The 18,292-nt window shown below is 38.8% G+C and overlaps 1 protein-coding gene across 5 annotated transcripts in view; it reads right to left on the bottom strand.

Annotated features, from left to right (window-relative positions):
- Nucleotides 1-18,292, bottom strand: part of LOC135093267 (GPI ethanolamine phosphate transferase 1-like) — a 293,072-nt gene that overhangs the window by 167,458 nt on the left and 107,322 nt on the right. For all 5 annotated transcript variants that reach the window (XM_063992366.1, XM_063992367.1, XM_063992369.1 and 2 more), the window contains exon 7: nucleotides 13,315-13,455. In XM_063992366.1, coding sequence (XP_063848436.1) covers nucleotides 13,315-13,455 — 141 coding nt within the window. The remainder of the gene's footprint in view (nucleotides 1-13,314; nucleotides 13,456-18,292) is intronic.

The raw sequence follows: 18,292 nt of genomic DNA on the forward strand, positions 1-18,292 counted from the left end.
ATATATGATGCTTAACACACTCTGAGAAAAGAGCTTCCAGAGAACATACTAAGTATAGTAGAAACACTGGAAACAATGTATCACTGTCCTAACTGCATGCCTCCCCTCCTCCTGTGTCCTCACTGCACAGAACTTTCTTCTTTCTCTCACCCCTATGCTGTCCACCTCTCTAATGCAAGAATTAACCAATATTCTCAATCATCCAACCCTTTCTCTGGTAAATTCTGGAACTCCCTGCCTGCTTCTATACTTCCACTTCCTATGACTTGAACTCCTTCAAGAGGGAGGTTTCAAAACACTTATCCTTCAATTTTTGACTACTGCTTAGGACCCTATTCAGGGACAGGCATCTCAGTAAGCCTTTTTTTAAGTGGATTTTTGTTGCCCTTGGCCAGTGTCACTCCTACATGAAAAAAAAAAAAGTAACTACTTTTCAAACCAAAACTTTTTCAAACCCAAAATTTTTAGGTCACACCTTGCATGTTATACCAGTCCTCATAGGTTTTCTCACAAGAAGTTTCCTTGCATAACACACCAGAAATTAACTAGAAGAGTAGAGGCAGTAGCTTAATGAAATCATATGCTGCAAAATAAAGTCACCAGATCTCAAATCAACACCAGCACAACTCTCCTGTGCATCCTCATCCCATGACCTTTAACCAGACAGTGCACTACCACCACAATTACCACCAATATGCAGCTTGAAATATGGGGTATTTAAAAGGCACCAGTGTCTCACATCATGGAACAGGAGGTTCCTAGATGCTTATGTAAAGGCAGCTGGCTGCCAAGGTACAATGCAGACAAATAAACAAACCCTTACCACTCCTGAACCCAGTGCTAGGCAACATTTCTAAGCACAGCACCCAACCAAATTTCAATGTTGCAGCTGCTAGTCTAGTAAAGTCCTCTAATTCACCACCAAAATCTTCAAAAAGGTTCCAGAAATACAATCATCCACTCGTCTTCTCAGCATACTGATGAGTCCCAGCACCTACTGTCTAGGACCACCTCTTTCCCAATGTTACCATCATAATCCCATACATTTTCAGTCCTACCATCATAACTCCACAGCACCAGGATCACCACTTGCTGATCTACAAGTGGTCTTGTTTAGTTTCTTTTTGTGGTTGTTTCCTGCCTTTGGTTTGGATATGAGTGTTGCATGTTTCCTGGCAGTTAGGAAAATGTCATTACACCAGCTGGTGTTATACTGATGTAACAGAGAAGGGTAGGCTGACTAGGATATATGAAAAAAATTCATTAGGTATTTTATCGGATCCCATGGCTTCCACAATGCTGCCAGGTTATGTTCATGTCCAAAACATCCAGCCTTCAGAGTGTATACAGGCACTCCCGATTTACAAAAATTCAAGTTCCAAACTCCTGCAGATAGAAATAAGAGGCCTGAGGCACCTGTAACATCAAAGTCAAGATTAAGATCACAATGCCATATTGTGCTGAGCTTTAAGCCTCTGCTGTTCCTGTGCAGAGAATGTCTGATTAAGAGCCTCAATAAATGGAAGAACCAGGATGACAAAAAAAAAGGAAGAATGGAGCAGAGCACTTGGTAAAGGAGGTAGAAATACAGACAACAAAAAATTAAGAGAAAAAAAAAACAGCAAGAAGTGGTGGACGTGGCCAGAATAGACAGATGACCAAGTAAGAAGAGAATGGTGATTAAGAAAGCCCCAGCATATGTAACTGGAAACAGCATCGTGAAGAAGACTACTGAAATAGAGCAGGCAGGTACAGTCAGGTATGTGTGGTATGAGATTTTAATTTTAGGAATATCAACTGGAGCCTGATGGTGGATAACAGTGAAGCAGAGGTATTTCTTAAGGTAATTCATGATATTTTTTAAAAACAAGTAATCTTAGAACCCACAAGGGGGAATAATATTCTGGATTTAATTCTAATTAATAGGGAGGAAGCAGTCACACAGGTAGAGGATGGAGGACAGCTAGGTAACAGTGACCATTGTGAAATCAGGTACAAATGAAAATGGGAGGAAACTTTTAGAAGTAAAAACACTAGTAAAATACCTGAATTTAGGAAGACAGATTTTGAAAGATTAAAAAGAAATTGACTGGCAACAGCTACAAGGGGAGGTAAGGTCCAGGAATGAGTTGAGAAATATAAGTCAGGGTGAGGGAGGTGAGGTGAGGTGTGCGGGTGAGGGTGAGGGTGAAGGGCAGGAGGAAGGGTTGGAGAAGTGAGAGAGGGGGAGGTATGTGTGAGTATGTTGGAGGGTCAGGTCATGCTGAGATGGGCAAGGTGAGGTAGAGGCAAGTAGAAGATGGAGGGGGCAGGGATGAGAAGAATAGGGGAAGTAAATGTAGATGAGTTGTATAAAAATTTTGTTGATAAATTACATACAGGACAGTTAGCAAGCATCCCTTATAGAGCAATAAGATCACAGAAGAATGACCCTAAATAGATGACTGATAGGTTAAAACACTACATAGGGCAGAAGTGAAGTATATATATATATATATATATATATATATATATATATATATATATATATATATATATATATATATATATATATATATATATATATATATATACATATAGAAGAGATTAAAGGCAGGGAAAGAGGTTTTAAGGTCAAAATATAATGAATTAGTTAGAACAGTCAGAAAGTTAATGAGGAAAGCTAAAAACAATTATGAACTAAAGGTGGCCAACCAGGTGAAGATGGACCCCAGGGGATTTTATCAGGTATATAGGATAAAGGATAGAGAAACAATGGGTCCATTAAAGGCAGCAGATGGGGAGCTGGTTAGCTCAGGAGGAGAGATTAGTACAATTCTGAGAGAGTATTTTTTAACTGTCTTCACCCAGGAAAACGTGCAGGAAATGCCAAATAGTGAGCAGGTGTTTAGATCAAAAGAGAATGAGAAACTGACAGATATTACCATAACTAAGGAGATAGTGGAAAAGGAGATAGATAGGCTGAAAAAAGTTCAAGTCACCAGGACCAGATAAAATATATCCCAGGTACTTAAGGAATGCAAAGAAGTTATTAGTGAACCATTAGTTTCTATCTTTAGGAAATCACTTCAGTCAGGTGAGGTACCGGTAATGTGGAGGCAGGCTAATGTAGTAGTCATCTTTAAGAAAGGAGATAAAACTTTAACGTCCAATTATAGACCTGTCAGCTTAACTTCTGTTACAGATAAATAATGGGATCAATAATAGTGAAGAACATTAGGGAGCATTTAGACAAACATAACCTGATAAATCAGTCACAACATGGTTTCATGAAGGTAAAGTCTTGTCTGATGAACTTGTTAAGGTTAAGTTTTTACAGTAAGGTTTACAAGCGGCAGATAATGGTGATAGTTATGACATCCTATATCTGGACTTTAGTAAAGCATTTGACAAGGTACCCCATGAGAAGCTACTGAGAAAGGTTGGGGCACATGGGATAGACTGGAAGGTGTTAGACTGGATAAGGTCATGGCTAAGCAACAGGCAACAAAGCTGTAATAAACGGCTCTAAATCCGAGTGGGGTCAAGTAATTAGTGGGGTGTCACAGTGATCAGTATTAGGTCCATTGTCATTTGTAATATATATCAATGACTTGGATAGTGGAATTAGTAGTGATGTTAGCAAATCTGCAGATAACATGAAGATAGGTAGATTAATTAGGTCGGAATCAGGTGCCATCGCCTTGCAGGCAGATTTGGATAGGGTGAATGAATGGACAGACAGATGGCAAATGCAGTTTAATATTAACAAATGCAAAGTACTTAGCATAAATAGAGGAAACCCACACAGGAGGAACACAATAAACAACAAAGCTCTGGTAGGTTCAAGGTACAAAAAGAGATTTAGGAGTTATAGTTAGCTCTGAACTGTGTCTAAGAAAGCAATGCATAGAAGCCAGAAATAGGACAATCGGGTATTAGGATTAATTTTTTGGAATGTTAAAAGTAGAAGTCCCAAAGTAATATTAAAGTTATATTTGGCACTGGTCAGACCTCATCTAGACTATGCTGTGCAGTTCTGGTCCCCATTACAGGAAGGATACAGGTCTATTAGAATAAGTAAAAAGGAGAATGACTAAAAGGATACAGGGGATGAGGAGTATTCCTTATGAAGTGAGATTGAAGCTGTTAAATTTATATTCTTTAGAAATTAAGAGGGGACCTGATAGAAGTCTTTAAGTGGTATAATAGTTATAATAAGGGGGACGTAAGCAAAATTCTTAGGATCAGTAACCAGGATAGAATAAGAAATAATGGGTTCAAGCTTGAAAAATTTAGGTTTAAAAAAGAGATAGGAAGGAACTGGCTTTCAAATAGAGTGATAGATGAATGGAATGGAATCAGTAATCAAGTTGTTAGTGTTGAGTCATTAGGGAGCTTTAAGAGAAGATTAGGCAGATTTATGGATGGGGAAGATAGGTGGAAGTAGAAAGGTATGTTTCATACAGGGACTGCCATATGTAGGCCTGGTTTCTTGCAGCTTCCTTTATTTCTAATGTTCTTATGACTTTGTGAGAAGGGAACAAGTGGCAGAGCAAGGGATGCAAAAACTGGGCGGGCACTCAGGAGACATAGGTAAATGTGAGGGGGCACCACAGTATTACATATGGCCATGATGCTAAATTAGGAGCTTCTAACTTATCAACCAATAGTAATATTACAGCAGTTATACCAAACAATACCATATATTAGTGACCATATAAATACTACTTTATAAGAAAATGACCAACTAACATCATACAATCTTGCCGCAGCTGTTGTGTTCGTACATGTAGCAGACTTTTTCTTTTTTTATGTAGGAAGGACACTTGCCAAGGGCAACAAAAATCCAATAAAAAAAAATGCCCACTGAAATGCCAGTCCCATAAAAGGGTCAAAGCAGTGGCTAAAAATTGATGAATAACTGTCTTGAAACCTCCCTCTTGAAGGAATTCAAGTCATAGGAAGATGGAAATACAGAAGCAGGCAGGGAGTTCCAGAGTTTACCAGAGAAAGGGATGAATGATTGAGAATACTGTTTAACTCTTGCGTTAGAGAGGTGGACAGAATAGGGGTGAGAGAAAGAAGAAAGTCTTGTGCAGCGAGGCCGCGGGAGGAGGGGAGGCATGCAGTTAGCAAGATCAGAAGAGCAGTTAGCATGAAAATAGCGGTAGAAGACAGCTAGAGAGAGAATCGTTCAAGGTAGAGTTTTTAGCAAAGGTTTGAGTGAAGAGTTCAGCTTTAGAGATGTGATGGCATTGGTGCCATCTGGTTGAAACAGAGGAGGGAAAGAAGAAGCAAAGTTATTGGAGATATTTTTGGCTAGATGCCAGAAGTCATGAGGGGAGTTAGATCTTGAAAGGTTTTGACACTTTCTGTTAATGAGGGAGTTTTTGGCTAGTTGGGGAACAGACTTGGCATGGTTCCGGGCAGAAATATAAAGTGCATGAGATTCTGGTGATGGAAGGCTTAAGTACCTTTTGTGGGCCACCTCTCTATCATGTATAGCACGAGAACAAGCTGTGTTAAACCAAGGTTTAGAAGGTTTAGGACAAGAAAATGAGTGAGGAATGTACGCCTCCATGCCAGACACTATCACCTGTGTTATGCGCTCAGCACACAAAGGCGGGTCTCTGACACGGAAGCAGTAGTCATTCCAAGGAAAATCAGCAAAATACCTCCTCAGGTCACCCCAACTAGCAGAGGCAAAATGCTAGAGGCACCTTCGCTTTGGGGGATCCTAAGGAGGGATTGGAGTGATAGGACAAGATACAGATGTGAGATTGTGATCGGAGGAGCCTAACGGAGAAGAGAGGGTGACAGCATAAGCAGAAGGATTAGAGGTAAGGAAAAAGTCAAGAATGTTGGGCATATCTATCTCCAAGACAGTCAGGAATACGAGTAGGATGTTGCACCAATTGCTCTAAGTCGTGAAGGATAGCAAAGTTGTAGGCTAGTTCACCAGGATGGTCAGTGAAGGGAGAGAAAAGCCAAAGCTAGTGGTGAACATTGAAGTCTCCAAGAATGAAGATCTCTGCAAAAGGGAAGAGGGTCAGAATGTGCTCCACTTTGGAAGTTAAGTAGTCAAAGAATTTCTTATAGTCAGAGGAGTTAGGTGAAAGGTATACAGCACAGATAAATTTAGTTTGAGAGTGACTCTGTAGTCGTAGCCAGATGGTGGAAAACTCGGAAGATTCAAGAGAATGGGCACGAGAGCAGGTTAAGTCACTGCGCACATAAATGCAGCATCCAGCTTTGGATCGAAAATGAGGATAGAGAAAGTGGGAGGGAACAGAAAAGGGGCTATTGTCAGTTGCCTCAACACCTGAGTTTCAGTGAGGAAAAGAAGATGAGGTTTAGAAAAGAGGTGGTGTTCTACAGATTGAAAATTAGATCTTAGACCGCGAATGTTGCAAAAGTTAATGAAGAAAAAGTTGACGGGGGTGTCAAGACACTTAGGGTCGTTGATAGAAAGGCGGTCCGACCTGGGGACATTTATGGTCCCCTCCCCAGATGGGGACTCCGAGGCTGGTGTAGGAGTCGCCATGATGATTTTAAAATTTTTGAGTGAAGGGTGTGTGTGTTATTAGGTGCTTGTAGTTTTGTGTGGAGGAAGAGAGTTGTCTTTAGAGGGCAGGCTGTGACTGACCCTTGTGTTGTGAGACACAAAGGGAAACGTTCAGTGAGGTCACAGCTGGGTTTAATGATAAGTTCACAGCACCCCCTGAACAGTGCTTTAGACCTCACTGTGAGTAATTATTGTTTTGGCAGGTGCCTACTGCCTCCTCCTGTCAAGGAGCATGGGAGGTGCCAAGATACAAGACATCAAAAGGAAAGTCAGGGAAAAAGTGCAAGAAATGGAAGAAAGAAGCTTGACTGTGATCCAAGGAGGATCCAACAACTTAGAAGAACCTGGCATAGAAGCAATAGAAAAGGAAGTGATAGAAGCAGTGAAGGCACCAGAAGATAACATGAATGTGGCTGTGTCAGGCAGACAGGTCCTGCAGCACCCATGAAAAGGACTGCAGTATGAAAGGATCAAGGCCCATGTTCTACAAACTGTCATTCCTAAGTCTGTCAGTTATATTGGAACAAAATTACACATTTCAGACATAACTCAGAAACTCTTATGGTCAACCATAAACTCCTATGGATGACCATCAAATGACACAGGAACCTATGATAGGGTTCACCCTGTCTTAGTGCCACCTATGACTGTCAGGCAGTAGGAGGCAGTAGATACCTGCTGAAATTATAATTGCTCCCAGTGTGGTCTAAAGCACTGGATCACAGGGTGCTGTGAATTTATCATTAAACCCAGTTGAGACCTCACAGCCTGCCCTCTAAAGACAACTCCATTCCTTCACACAAAACTACAAACACTTAATTACGCACACTTCACTCAAAATTCAAAATTATCATGGCAACTTCTACACTAGCCTCGGAGTCCCCATCTGAGAAGGGAATCACAAATGTCCCCAGGTCAGACTGCTCTTCTGGCACTGACCCTAAGTGTCCTGACACCCCCCTTCAAATTTTTCTTTATTAACTTCTGCAACATTCAGTCTTAAATCTAATCTTTAATTTGTAGAACATCATCTCTCCTCTACTATGCATCATCTTTTCCTCACTGAAACACAGGTGTCTGAGGCAACTAACACTAGCCCCTTTCTGTTCCCTCCTACTTTCTCTATCCTCATTTTCAATCCAAAGCTGGATGTTGCGTTTATGTGTGCAACACCTTAACCTGCTCTCATGCCCACGCTCATGAGTCACTCTCAAACTAAATTTATCTGTGCTGTATACCTCTCACCTAACTCCTCTGACTATAAGAAATTCTTTGACTACTTAACTTCCAAAGCGGAGCACAGTGTGACTCTCATTCATTTTGTGGAGATCTCCATTCTTGGAGACTTCAAAGTACCTTACCAGCTTTGGCTTTCCTCTCCCTTCACAGACCATCCTGGTGAACTAGCCTACAACTCTGCTATCCTCCACGACCTAGAACTATTGATGCAACACTCTACTTGTATCCCTGACTGTCTTGGATATAAGCCCAACATTCTTGACCTTTTCCTAACCTCTAATCCTGCTTCTGCTGTTACCCTCTCTACTCTGTTGGGTTCCTTTGATCACAATCTTATATCTGTAGCTTGTTCTACTGCTCCAGTCCCTCCTCAGGATCCCCCTAAGCAGAGGTGCCTCTGGTATTTAGCCTCTGCTACTTGGGGGACCTGAGGAGGTATTTTGCTGATTTTCCTTGGAATGACTACTGCTTCCGTGTCAGAGACCTGTCTCTGTGTGCCGAGCACATAACAGAGGTGATAGTGTCTGGCAAGGAGACGAACATTCCTCACTCTTTTTCTCGACCTAAACCTTCCAAACCTTGGTTTAACACAGCCTGTTCTCATGCTATACATGATTGAGACATGGTGCACAAAAGGTACTTGAGCCTTCCCTCACCAGAATCTCATGCTCTTTATATTTCTGCCTGGAACCATGACAAGTCTGTTCTCCAACTAGCCAAAACTCCTTCATTAACAAAAAGTTTCAAAAACTTTCAAGATCTAACTCTTCTTGTGACTTCTGGCAGCTAGCCAAAAATATCTCCAATAATTTTGCTTCTTCTTCTTCTTTCCCTCCTTTATTTCAACCAGATGGCACCAGTGCCATCACATCTCTAAAGCTGAACTCTTCACTCAGACCTTTGCTAAAAACTCTACCTTGGGCAATTCAAGGCTTGTTCCTCCCTCTCCTCCACCCTCTTACTACTTCATGCTACCTATTAAAATTCTTCGCAATGATGTTTTCTGTACCCTCACTGGCCTAAACCCTTAAAAAGCTTATGGACCTGATGGGGTCCCTCGTATTGTTCTCCAAAATAGTGCCTCCGTGCTTTCACCTTGCCTAGTCAAACTCTTTCAACTCTGTCTGTCAACATCTACTTTTCCTTCTTGCTGGAAGTTTGCCTACATTCAGCCTGTTCCTATAAAGGGTGACCATTCTAATCCCTCAAACTACTGTCCTATTGCTTTAATTTCCTGCCTATCTAAAGTTTTTGAATCTATCCTCAACAGGAAGATTCTTAAACATCTATCACTTCACAACCTTTTATATCATCACCAGTATGGGTTCTGTCAAGGCCACTCTACAGGTGATCTTCTGGCTTCCCTAACTTAGTCTTGGTCATCCTCTTTTAGAAATTTTGATGAAACTATTGTTGTTGCCTTAGACATATCAAAAGCTTTTGATAGAGTCTGGCACAAAGCTTTGATTTCCAAACTACCCTCCTATGGCTTCTATCCTTCTCTCTGTAACTTCATCTCAGATTTCATTTCTGACCATTCTATTGCTGCTGTGGTAGATAGTCACTGTTCTTCTCCTAAATCTATTAACAGTGGTGTTCCTCAGGGTTCTGTCCTGTCATCCACTCTCTTATTATTCATCAATGATTTTCTAAACTGAATTTCTTGTCCTATCCACTCCTACATTGATGATATCACCCTGCAGTTTTCCATGTCTTTTCACAAACATCCAACCCTTCAGGAAGTAAACAGTTCACACAGGGAAGCCATAAAATGCCTGACTACTGATCTCTCTAAAATTTCTGACTGGGGCAGAGTAAACTTGGTATTGTTCAATACCTCAAAAACTCAATTCCTCCATCTATCAACTCAACACAAGCTTCCAGGCAACTATCCCCTCTTCTTCAATGACACTCAATTGTCCCCTCTTCTACACTGAACATCCTTGGTCTGTCCTTTTCTTATAATTTAAACTGGAAACTTCACATCCCATCTCTTGCTAAGACAGATTCTATGAAGTTAGGCATTTTGAGACGTCTCAACCAGTTTTTCTTACCCACCCCAGCTGCTAACTCTGTACAAGGGCCTTATCCGTCCATGTATGGAGTATGCTTCACATGTCTGGGGGGGTTCCACTCATACCGCTCTTTTAGACATGGTGGAATCAAAAGATTTTTGTCTCATCAACTCCTCTCCTCTACCTGACTGTCTTCAGCCTCCTTCTCATCACTGCAATGTTGCATCTCTAGCTATCTTCTACCGCTATTTTCGTGGTAACTGCTCTTCTGATCTTGCTAACAGCATGCCTCCTCTCCTAGCTGCACAAGACTTTCTTCTTTCTCTCACCCCTATTCTGTCCACCTCTAATGCATTCTCAATCATTTATCCCTTTCTCTGGTAAACTCTGGAACTCCCTGCCTGCTTCTGTATTTCCACCTTCATGTGATTTGAACTCCTTCAAGAGGGAGGTTTCAAGACACTTATCCTTCAATTTTTGACCACTGCTTCGGACCCTATTCAGGGACCAGCATCTCAGTGGGCTTTTTTTTTTATTAGATTTTTGTTGCCCTTGACCATGTCCATCCTACATGAAAAAAAATAAAAATAAATAAATAAATAAAATAAATAAATAAAAAAAATTTTGTTTTCTACTGACATCTTCTCTTTGTTTTCATTTGTTGTCATGTTTTCACAAATGTCTTATTTGTTCCTCTAAACTGGATGAATCTTGCATGCAGTCAATTTAGCTGAATAGCCCATTGCCACTTGTTCTGGGTTAGTCCTTAGCACAGGGTCATTAACTGTCCATCTTAAGGGAATCTATTCTGGAAAGGGTTCTCAATCTCTGCCTTTTCTTATCTCTAAGATAAAAAAGGCATTGGGTGTATCATAACATCTGCAGCTTGCATGGTTTGTTCTAGTACTGTTATACTTTTAGAGATGTGTCACTCCACTAATTCTCCTGGAGGTTGCAACTAAAGACCTCAGTGATTCTGGTGGTGCCTCAACTACCATTATATTGGGAATAATGATGGACCAGACACTCTTTACTCCCACACTTGTTTTCTTGAGCCATATGTCTTCTGTGTTGAGTTCATTTCCTTTCTCGGAGATTGTACTGGGGGAATCTTAGCCTTCTTCCCCTTTCTTTTGGTTTCATTCTTTTTAACTCATTTATAGGGATTTGTTGTTCTCAGGAAGGATCTTTATTTCCCTGCTTCTCTGTTGACATTTGTGCCAAGTTCAGCCTTCAACATTCCAGTTCTACAGTTCAATGATGGCAGCACAGCTGACACACAAGCCAATGAGTGGTGCAACCTTTAACCTTTGTGGGCAAGATATGCATCCTTGAGCATATTACATAGGCCTCTTCATGTTGCTGAGGAAAAGTATGTTGTGATGCATTTACTTGAGAGGCTCAGTAATTGTGTGACTGGAGGGAAGGTAGGAAGATCAGAGACAGCTGTCACATGGATGAAGAATGGTGTATTTGCACTTGAAAGAGCTAACAATCCCAAGAGAAAGGAAGGCTGGACCAAAAAAGGAAGACTGATAGAAGAACATGTAAGTTGATGGAATGTATGCCTTGTAAAAACTGAGTTACTTCTTCCTCCTCCTCTTGATCAGAAGAGGCTTGTGAGCTGCAAGGTGATAGGAAAAAACAGATGTTCCAAGCACAAGTACAGCCTTCTTCACCTGTTTGATGGCAGTCTCTAGTCATCTTATCTTCCTTCCAGTCTCACAATTACTGATCCTCTCTCAAGCAAATGCCATCAAAACACTCTTTTCTTCATTGTTAAGCTTGCCAGGATCCATTATAATGTAAGGAGAATTTAATGTGAGTGATGAAATGAGAAGGTAACAGCAAGGGAGAAGCAGGCAGATGAACATGAGAGAGGTATCTTCCCCATTTGCCTGACTGTGACTCACTGATTCAAAAACAGAGCACAGCATCATCAGGGCATTTGAGTTGCCATACAAGGCAATTTAACACATTTTAAGATTTCCTATGGCTGTAAATTCAACACCAGTGCTTTACTCTATGGGTACATATGCTGTGATGTTTATGGATTGTTGATTTTTGTGATGACTGTACAGTATTTATACAATTTATTAATTTGTTTTATCTTATTATTAGATAAGCAGTATCTTTATCACTGTTTACTGTACATTATTGTTTAATACAACTTTATTATATTACCTAGACATATACAGGTGCTCTCTGACTTACAAACATCTGAGTCACAAACATCTGGGGATAAAAAAAAAAATCCCTGCAAGTCCAAATTTTGCTTTACTCCACAGCAGATTAAAATTCACGAAGTGCCTCTTTCATATTGTCTTTTTGACCATTACCCACACTGGGGAGCCAGATGTAGGAAAAAAATGAGAGGAAAATAGTGTTTGTTTTTAGTTTTGTTTGTTACTTTTTTATCATTCCAAAGATGTTTTTTCTACAACACTTTTCATTCCAAAGGTGATTTTTCTACAACACTTTTCATTCCAAAGGTGTTTTTTCTACAAAAGTTTTCATTCCACAAGCCTGGGGCTGTAATCACAAAGATCCTTAAGTAGAGGGATTGTGCTTAGCACAAAATTTATGCTTAGTTTTAAGCTTAACCCATCAACCATGCTTATTGGGTCCACAAGGATATTCTCAGTAACCTGAGTAACTGGTCTATTGAAAATAAATAGACTAGATTAGTAGGAGTGTTATTCATGTCAAATTTGGTGGGAGATGTCTTGGAGACCCTTACAGGAAAGAGTGTTGCACTGATGCTAGAAATGCGAATAATAATTAAATTACACTATGTTATTTAGCTTATGGGAAAATACAGCTTTGCAGCAGTGATGACATGTGCCTTGAGGAGGACCAAACAGCTCCCTAAATAGTGAACACTCACACAGACATTCACCTGGGTGCATATAGTCAGCAACAACATCACCACCCTCTACTCATAACAAGAAGACATGGCTCTTATTTTACAGTTCCTTCTGCTGTTTTGTGCACTCTTTTGCTCTCTTCATGGTTTCTTGTACTTAAGCATCTTAGAAGGATTTCCCATCATTAGTGTCTTGAAAACTAGCCAAAAAATGGATAGAAAGTAAGAAAACTCAAAAGAAGGAAGACACACTAAGTAGTGTGCCAACTTCACCTTAACTACCTGCCAAACCCTGATGAGTTCCAGCATCACTTATGAGATATACAAGAATGACTTTCTTCTTAAAATCACAAAAAAAAAGGCAAAATAAATTCTAAAATAATTAGACAAAAGGCCAAAGTACATATGAGGGTACTGCATAGAAAACATTTTTTTTTTTTTTCACAAAAGGGTGCCCTCAGATGTCCCAAAATTTTTCATTTTGGGACATCTGAGGGCATCTGACATTTTCTAACTTGTCCCTGACATCATAGAAATCCCAAACTTTAACAGACAGACTACACTATTTTCTCCCCAGTTTCCCCTATCCCGCACCTTAGTGTCACCTCACCTTAAGCAACAATTTACATTTAGTGTGATGTACATACTTTTAACAGATGGCACACAATGAGGAAAATCCACCCCAGAAATCCAAGCGCTATGTGCACGGAGAGGACAAGGCGGTCATAATTGTGATAGTAGTCCATCCCTTGTTGTGTCACAGAAATAAGGCGCTGGCTGTCACTGTTCTGCAAAGACAACACATACAATAGTGATAACATCAATAACATTTTGAGTTCTGTTTCATACAAAAGTAATAAAACCTTACTTAATGAACTAGGTAATTACAAAGCTGAGCCGTATTTAAAAAAAATAGAGAATATAGTCAGCTTCTGAAAACAAGCCAGGTTAAACAAGTTTACAGATGGAGTATCAACCTGTAGTATTATTTTATATCTTTAATTGGTCAACAGACTTCAGTTATTCATTACTACAACATTCTTTACTATATTAAGTTTTTCTATAAAAATTATGTTTATTTCATTCTCAGTATCACTCCTCACACTTTCATGTTTATCTCTTCTTTGTTTTTTTTTTAACTTGAAAAAAAGTGTTTATGCCTTTCAAATGTTTTCTCTCCACATATTCTACGAGTAGGTCATCTTTTATCATTTGGTGTACATCCTCCTGAGTTTCCTAATGTTGTTATTTCAATACTATTTTTGCTCACCTACAGTGATTTTTTTTATAGCTCATTCAGTATTTTTATCATAAGCTTATAATGGTATGTAACCATGTCTGGTTTTTATTCCATTATTAATTATGATTATTAAATCTTCAACTCCCATTTAAATTCTAACTCATTATTTCCTGCTATCTACAAAGACTGGAATGTATTCTTTCTTGTATTTCCTCCTCTGCAACAAAAAAATATAAATATTTTAAACTTAAAAAATATATATATTCACCAGATCTGTTAAACCTGATGACCTCAGCTTTGACATTTGTTTCCTTGAACGACATATAATGGCTAGGTATAGTCAAAAGTGAGAGAAAACAGTGAGGAATATTTGAAGATCATTAAAGAAATATTACAGTACATGTAAACTAAAGTAAAAATAAGATAATGTTAAAGGAAAGTGAAATGTTGCTAAATATTTAAAATAGTAAAGGAACAGTGAAATGAAGTTTTGATAGAAAGTTTCATTCACTTTATATAGTTACATTGCTGCTAACATGCAATATTCTAAAGTGGGTCAGTTTGCCTCCAAGTCATACAATAATGCAGGACACTCAAAACCTGAACATGGGGATAAGCTGCAACAAGCTGCAGAAAATTCCATAATATGAGTTAGGATAACACTAATGTGGTGGGAAGGAGAGGATCACTGCTGCTGGTGCTGCAACCCTCACCACAAGCAGGGATCTGCTATTGAGACCGGCATTGCCACTGTTACCACCCCCTGCCAACTACAGTGATGTTAGTGAGCATGGCACCACCACTGCTCCACCTGCCAGTTGCACCTGTGTTAGGATGGCAACCCTGCTCCCCACTGGCTTAAAGAGTCTAAGCAAAATTCAACCTCCCTTAAGAAATACCTACTGTATTTGATAGCTTTTAAGATGCGTGGGCTTATAAGATGCACCTCAGTTTGGGTACGCATTGAAATAAAAAGAAAAGAATAAGCAGGTTTAAGCTCTGAATATGAAGTGAAGGGTTTAACCTGACACTTGAAGCCCTCTCATATGAATTCAGATCCTTTTTAGATTCCAATATTTTTCCTTGGCAAATTGTATAGTTTGTAACTTACACACAATTGTATATGCATGTCATTTTTGTGACTCAATTTTTACATTTTTTTTATTTATGTAGGAGGAACACTGAACAAGGACAACAAAAAAAAAAAAAAAAAAAAAAAAAGGCCCACTGAGATGCTGGTCCCCATATAGGGCCCAAAGCTGTAGTAAAAAAATTGAAGGATAAGTGTCTAGAAACCTCCCTCTTGAAGAAGTTGAAGTCATAGGAAGGTGGAAATACAGAAGCAGGGAGGGAGTTCCAGAGTTTACCAGAGAAAGGCATGAATGACTGAGAATTAGACAGGTGGACAGAATAGGGGAGAGAGAAAGAAGAAAGTCATGTGCAGTGAGGCCAAGGGAGGGGAAGAGGCATGCAGTTACCAAGATCAAAAGAGCAGTTAGCATGAAAATAGCAGTAGAAGATAGCAAGATATGCAACACTGTGGCAATGAGAAAGAGGCTGCAGACAGTCAGTTAGAGGAGAGGAGTTGATGAGATGAAAAACTTTTGATCCACCCTGTCTAGAAGAACAGTATGAGTGGAGCCTCACCCAGACATGTCAATGATGGGATAGTGGAATCTGGAAATTTTAAACACTATTGCAATAACTCTATTGCATGAATACTGTGCAGACTATCACCATGAGCCACCCTACCTTGTGACACTCTCTTCATTTATAAAATACTTTTGTTAGGTAGTAAGCCATTTTCTAAAAAAGTTTCTCATTAGCTTCAAATTTTGTTGAACATGTATGCAAAGAATGCTAAAAGATAGGCACAATTTCAGTTGTGTGGAATGTCTTACCTAAGGAACCCATTGAATTTTGTGCCTGTTGCCAGATTTGGTGTGTATCCAACCAAAATTTTTCTTGGTACATGTAATGTAAGCATCTTCACTTAATTTCTTTCTGAATGGTGTTATTTTATGTGAATTACCAGTAAGTACAAACTGTTATACATTGTACCTTGCAAAAAATAGTTGTTTTTGTGGTATAAAAGCGATCATCACTTTGTTTATGTGTGCAAAGATGTTTGGGATTTGATGGTCAGTGTTGCTACAGACTTACTACTAGCCACTGCCTCAAAGCTAAACCTTGGCCTTATAAGATGCAGGCTCATTTTCTGTGACTGTTTTTTGGAAGGTGTGTCTTATAGCCATCAAATATAGTATATTTCTTTACCCAGCTCAGCAATTATGTAAGTTAGGCAATTTTTTTTCACATTCACAAAATAAGCAATGTCTGTTCAACTATATCACAACTTTCAACTTTGATAGGGTAACAAGCAAGGTACAGATACTTATGAATAGCAGAATTACAAGCATCCAGAGATATTAACATGTATCTGCAAGTCCAAAGTCTAATGAATTACACTCAACTTTCAATCTTCTATACTGGTTTTTACCTTAGGTGATAAAAGTCCCCAAAATAGTCCCCACCCACACATGTCTGTGATTGACAAGTGAGGTAGTGGGAGAGTTCTTGACTCTCTCTCTCTCTCTCTCTCTCTCTCTCTCTACAAAAGAATTTAATATGAATCACAATTATAGTACAGGGTGTAACACAAGTTCCTGCAGATATTGCTGAAAGTAAAAATAAAATTAATTCTAAGTCAGAAATGTTCTCTGCTCATATGCATTTTGAAGCTTTGCTTGGCTGTGTTGAGAAATTCAAATGAAGCTGGGTGACAGATACAACAGCTGGGCCAGGCAGGTAACCATGGCAGAGAAAAACCATGTCCATGTGGTAGTTTTTTTCTCTCAAAATTATGCAGTACAATTCAATGTCACTGTTTCAGCATGAAACTGCAAGTGACTGACTGACAATCACCTAAGTTGATGCTAGCCTTGCTCCTACCCCATACCTGTCCTGCCCAAGCAGGCATGGTGCTTCTCCAACTGTTGACTATCCTGTATTATCACTCCCAGATCTTCCTTTTCTTGTACTTTTATTATTTCATCATTTCTCATTTTATATGTCCATTTTGGTCTCTTTTAACTTTTTTTCTATTTCCATTACATGATATTTTTTCAGATCAAATTCCATCCCCAATTTCTTACTCCAATCCTTGATTTGATTTATATCCTCTTGTAGAATTTCAGTCTTTGTTGTTTCTTATGTGTCTTTGTAATTTTATATTGTCTGCAGACAAGCTCATGTAACTCTTTACTCCTTCAGGCATATCATTTATGTAGATTAGGAAAAGTACTGGTGCCAGCACTGATCCATGTGGTACTCCACTATCTACTTTTCTCCATTTTGATTTTATGTCTTTTACCACCATTCTCACTTCTCTTCCCTTTAAGTAATTTTCCATCTATTTTTTTTTTTTCCATTTAATGCTCCTATGTTTTCTAGCTTCCATAATAACCTGTTATGGGGAATTTTGTCAAAAGCTTTTCTTTTTAGATCTAAATACACACAGTCTACCAATCCATCCCTCTCCTGTGTTATATCAGTCATTCTCAAATAAAAGCTCATCAAATTGGTTACACATTGCTTCTGTCTAAAGCCATACTATTTTCCAGTTATTATATCATGTTTTTTCTAGAAATTCTGTATACTGCTTCTTTGTCACTTTTTCACAGATCTTACATACTATGCTGGCCATTGATACTGGTCTATAGTTTAGTGGTTCTTCTTTCTTTCCATTTATAAATTGATACTATGTCTGCTCTCTTCCATTCCTAAGGCACCCTTCCACTTGATATTGAGCACTTAATTATGTCATAAATTGGTTTAATTAATTGTTTCCTGCACTCTTTTAAAATGAGACCTGATACTCAATCTGGTCCTGCTGCTTTTCTCTCTTTCAGTTCCTCCATCATTTTATAAACTTCTTCTCTAATTACTATAATTTCCCACATTTGCTTTTTTTGTCTTCTTGTCTTGTGATTCTTTAAATACTGATTCTTCTGTGAAAACTTGTTGAAACTTTTTGTTTAGCAATGTTTTTGGGATCTTCATGTTTCATTTCCATTTTTTCTTTTAGTTTAATTTTTCATTTATGAATCTGTAGAACAATTTTGGTTCATCATTGCATTTTTCAACTACATCTTTTTCATATTCTTTCTCTTCCTCTCTCCTTATTTTCATATATTAATTTCTTGCTATTTTAAAGTCTTCTTTATTTTCTTGGTTTCAGTTTATTTTAAATTCTTATATCGATGCTTCATTTCTATTTTTCTTTGCACTTCTGCATCTTGTATTGAACCACACATGTTACCCTTTTTCTTTAGGTTTGTATAATATAACATATTTATTCACTCCTGTCATATATTTCCATAAAA

Source organism: Scylla paramamosain, chromosome 42 (assembly GCF_035594125.1).
Source record: "Scylla paramamosain isolate STU-SP2022 chromosome 42, ASM3559412v1, whole genome shotgun sequence".
Taxonomy (NCBI): Eukaryota; Metazoa; Arthropoda; class Malacostraca; order Decapoda; family Portunidae; genus Scylla; species Scylla paramamosain.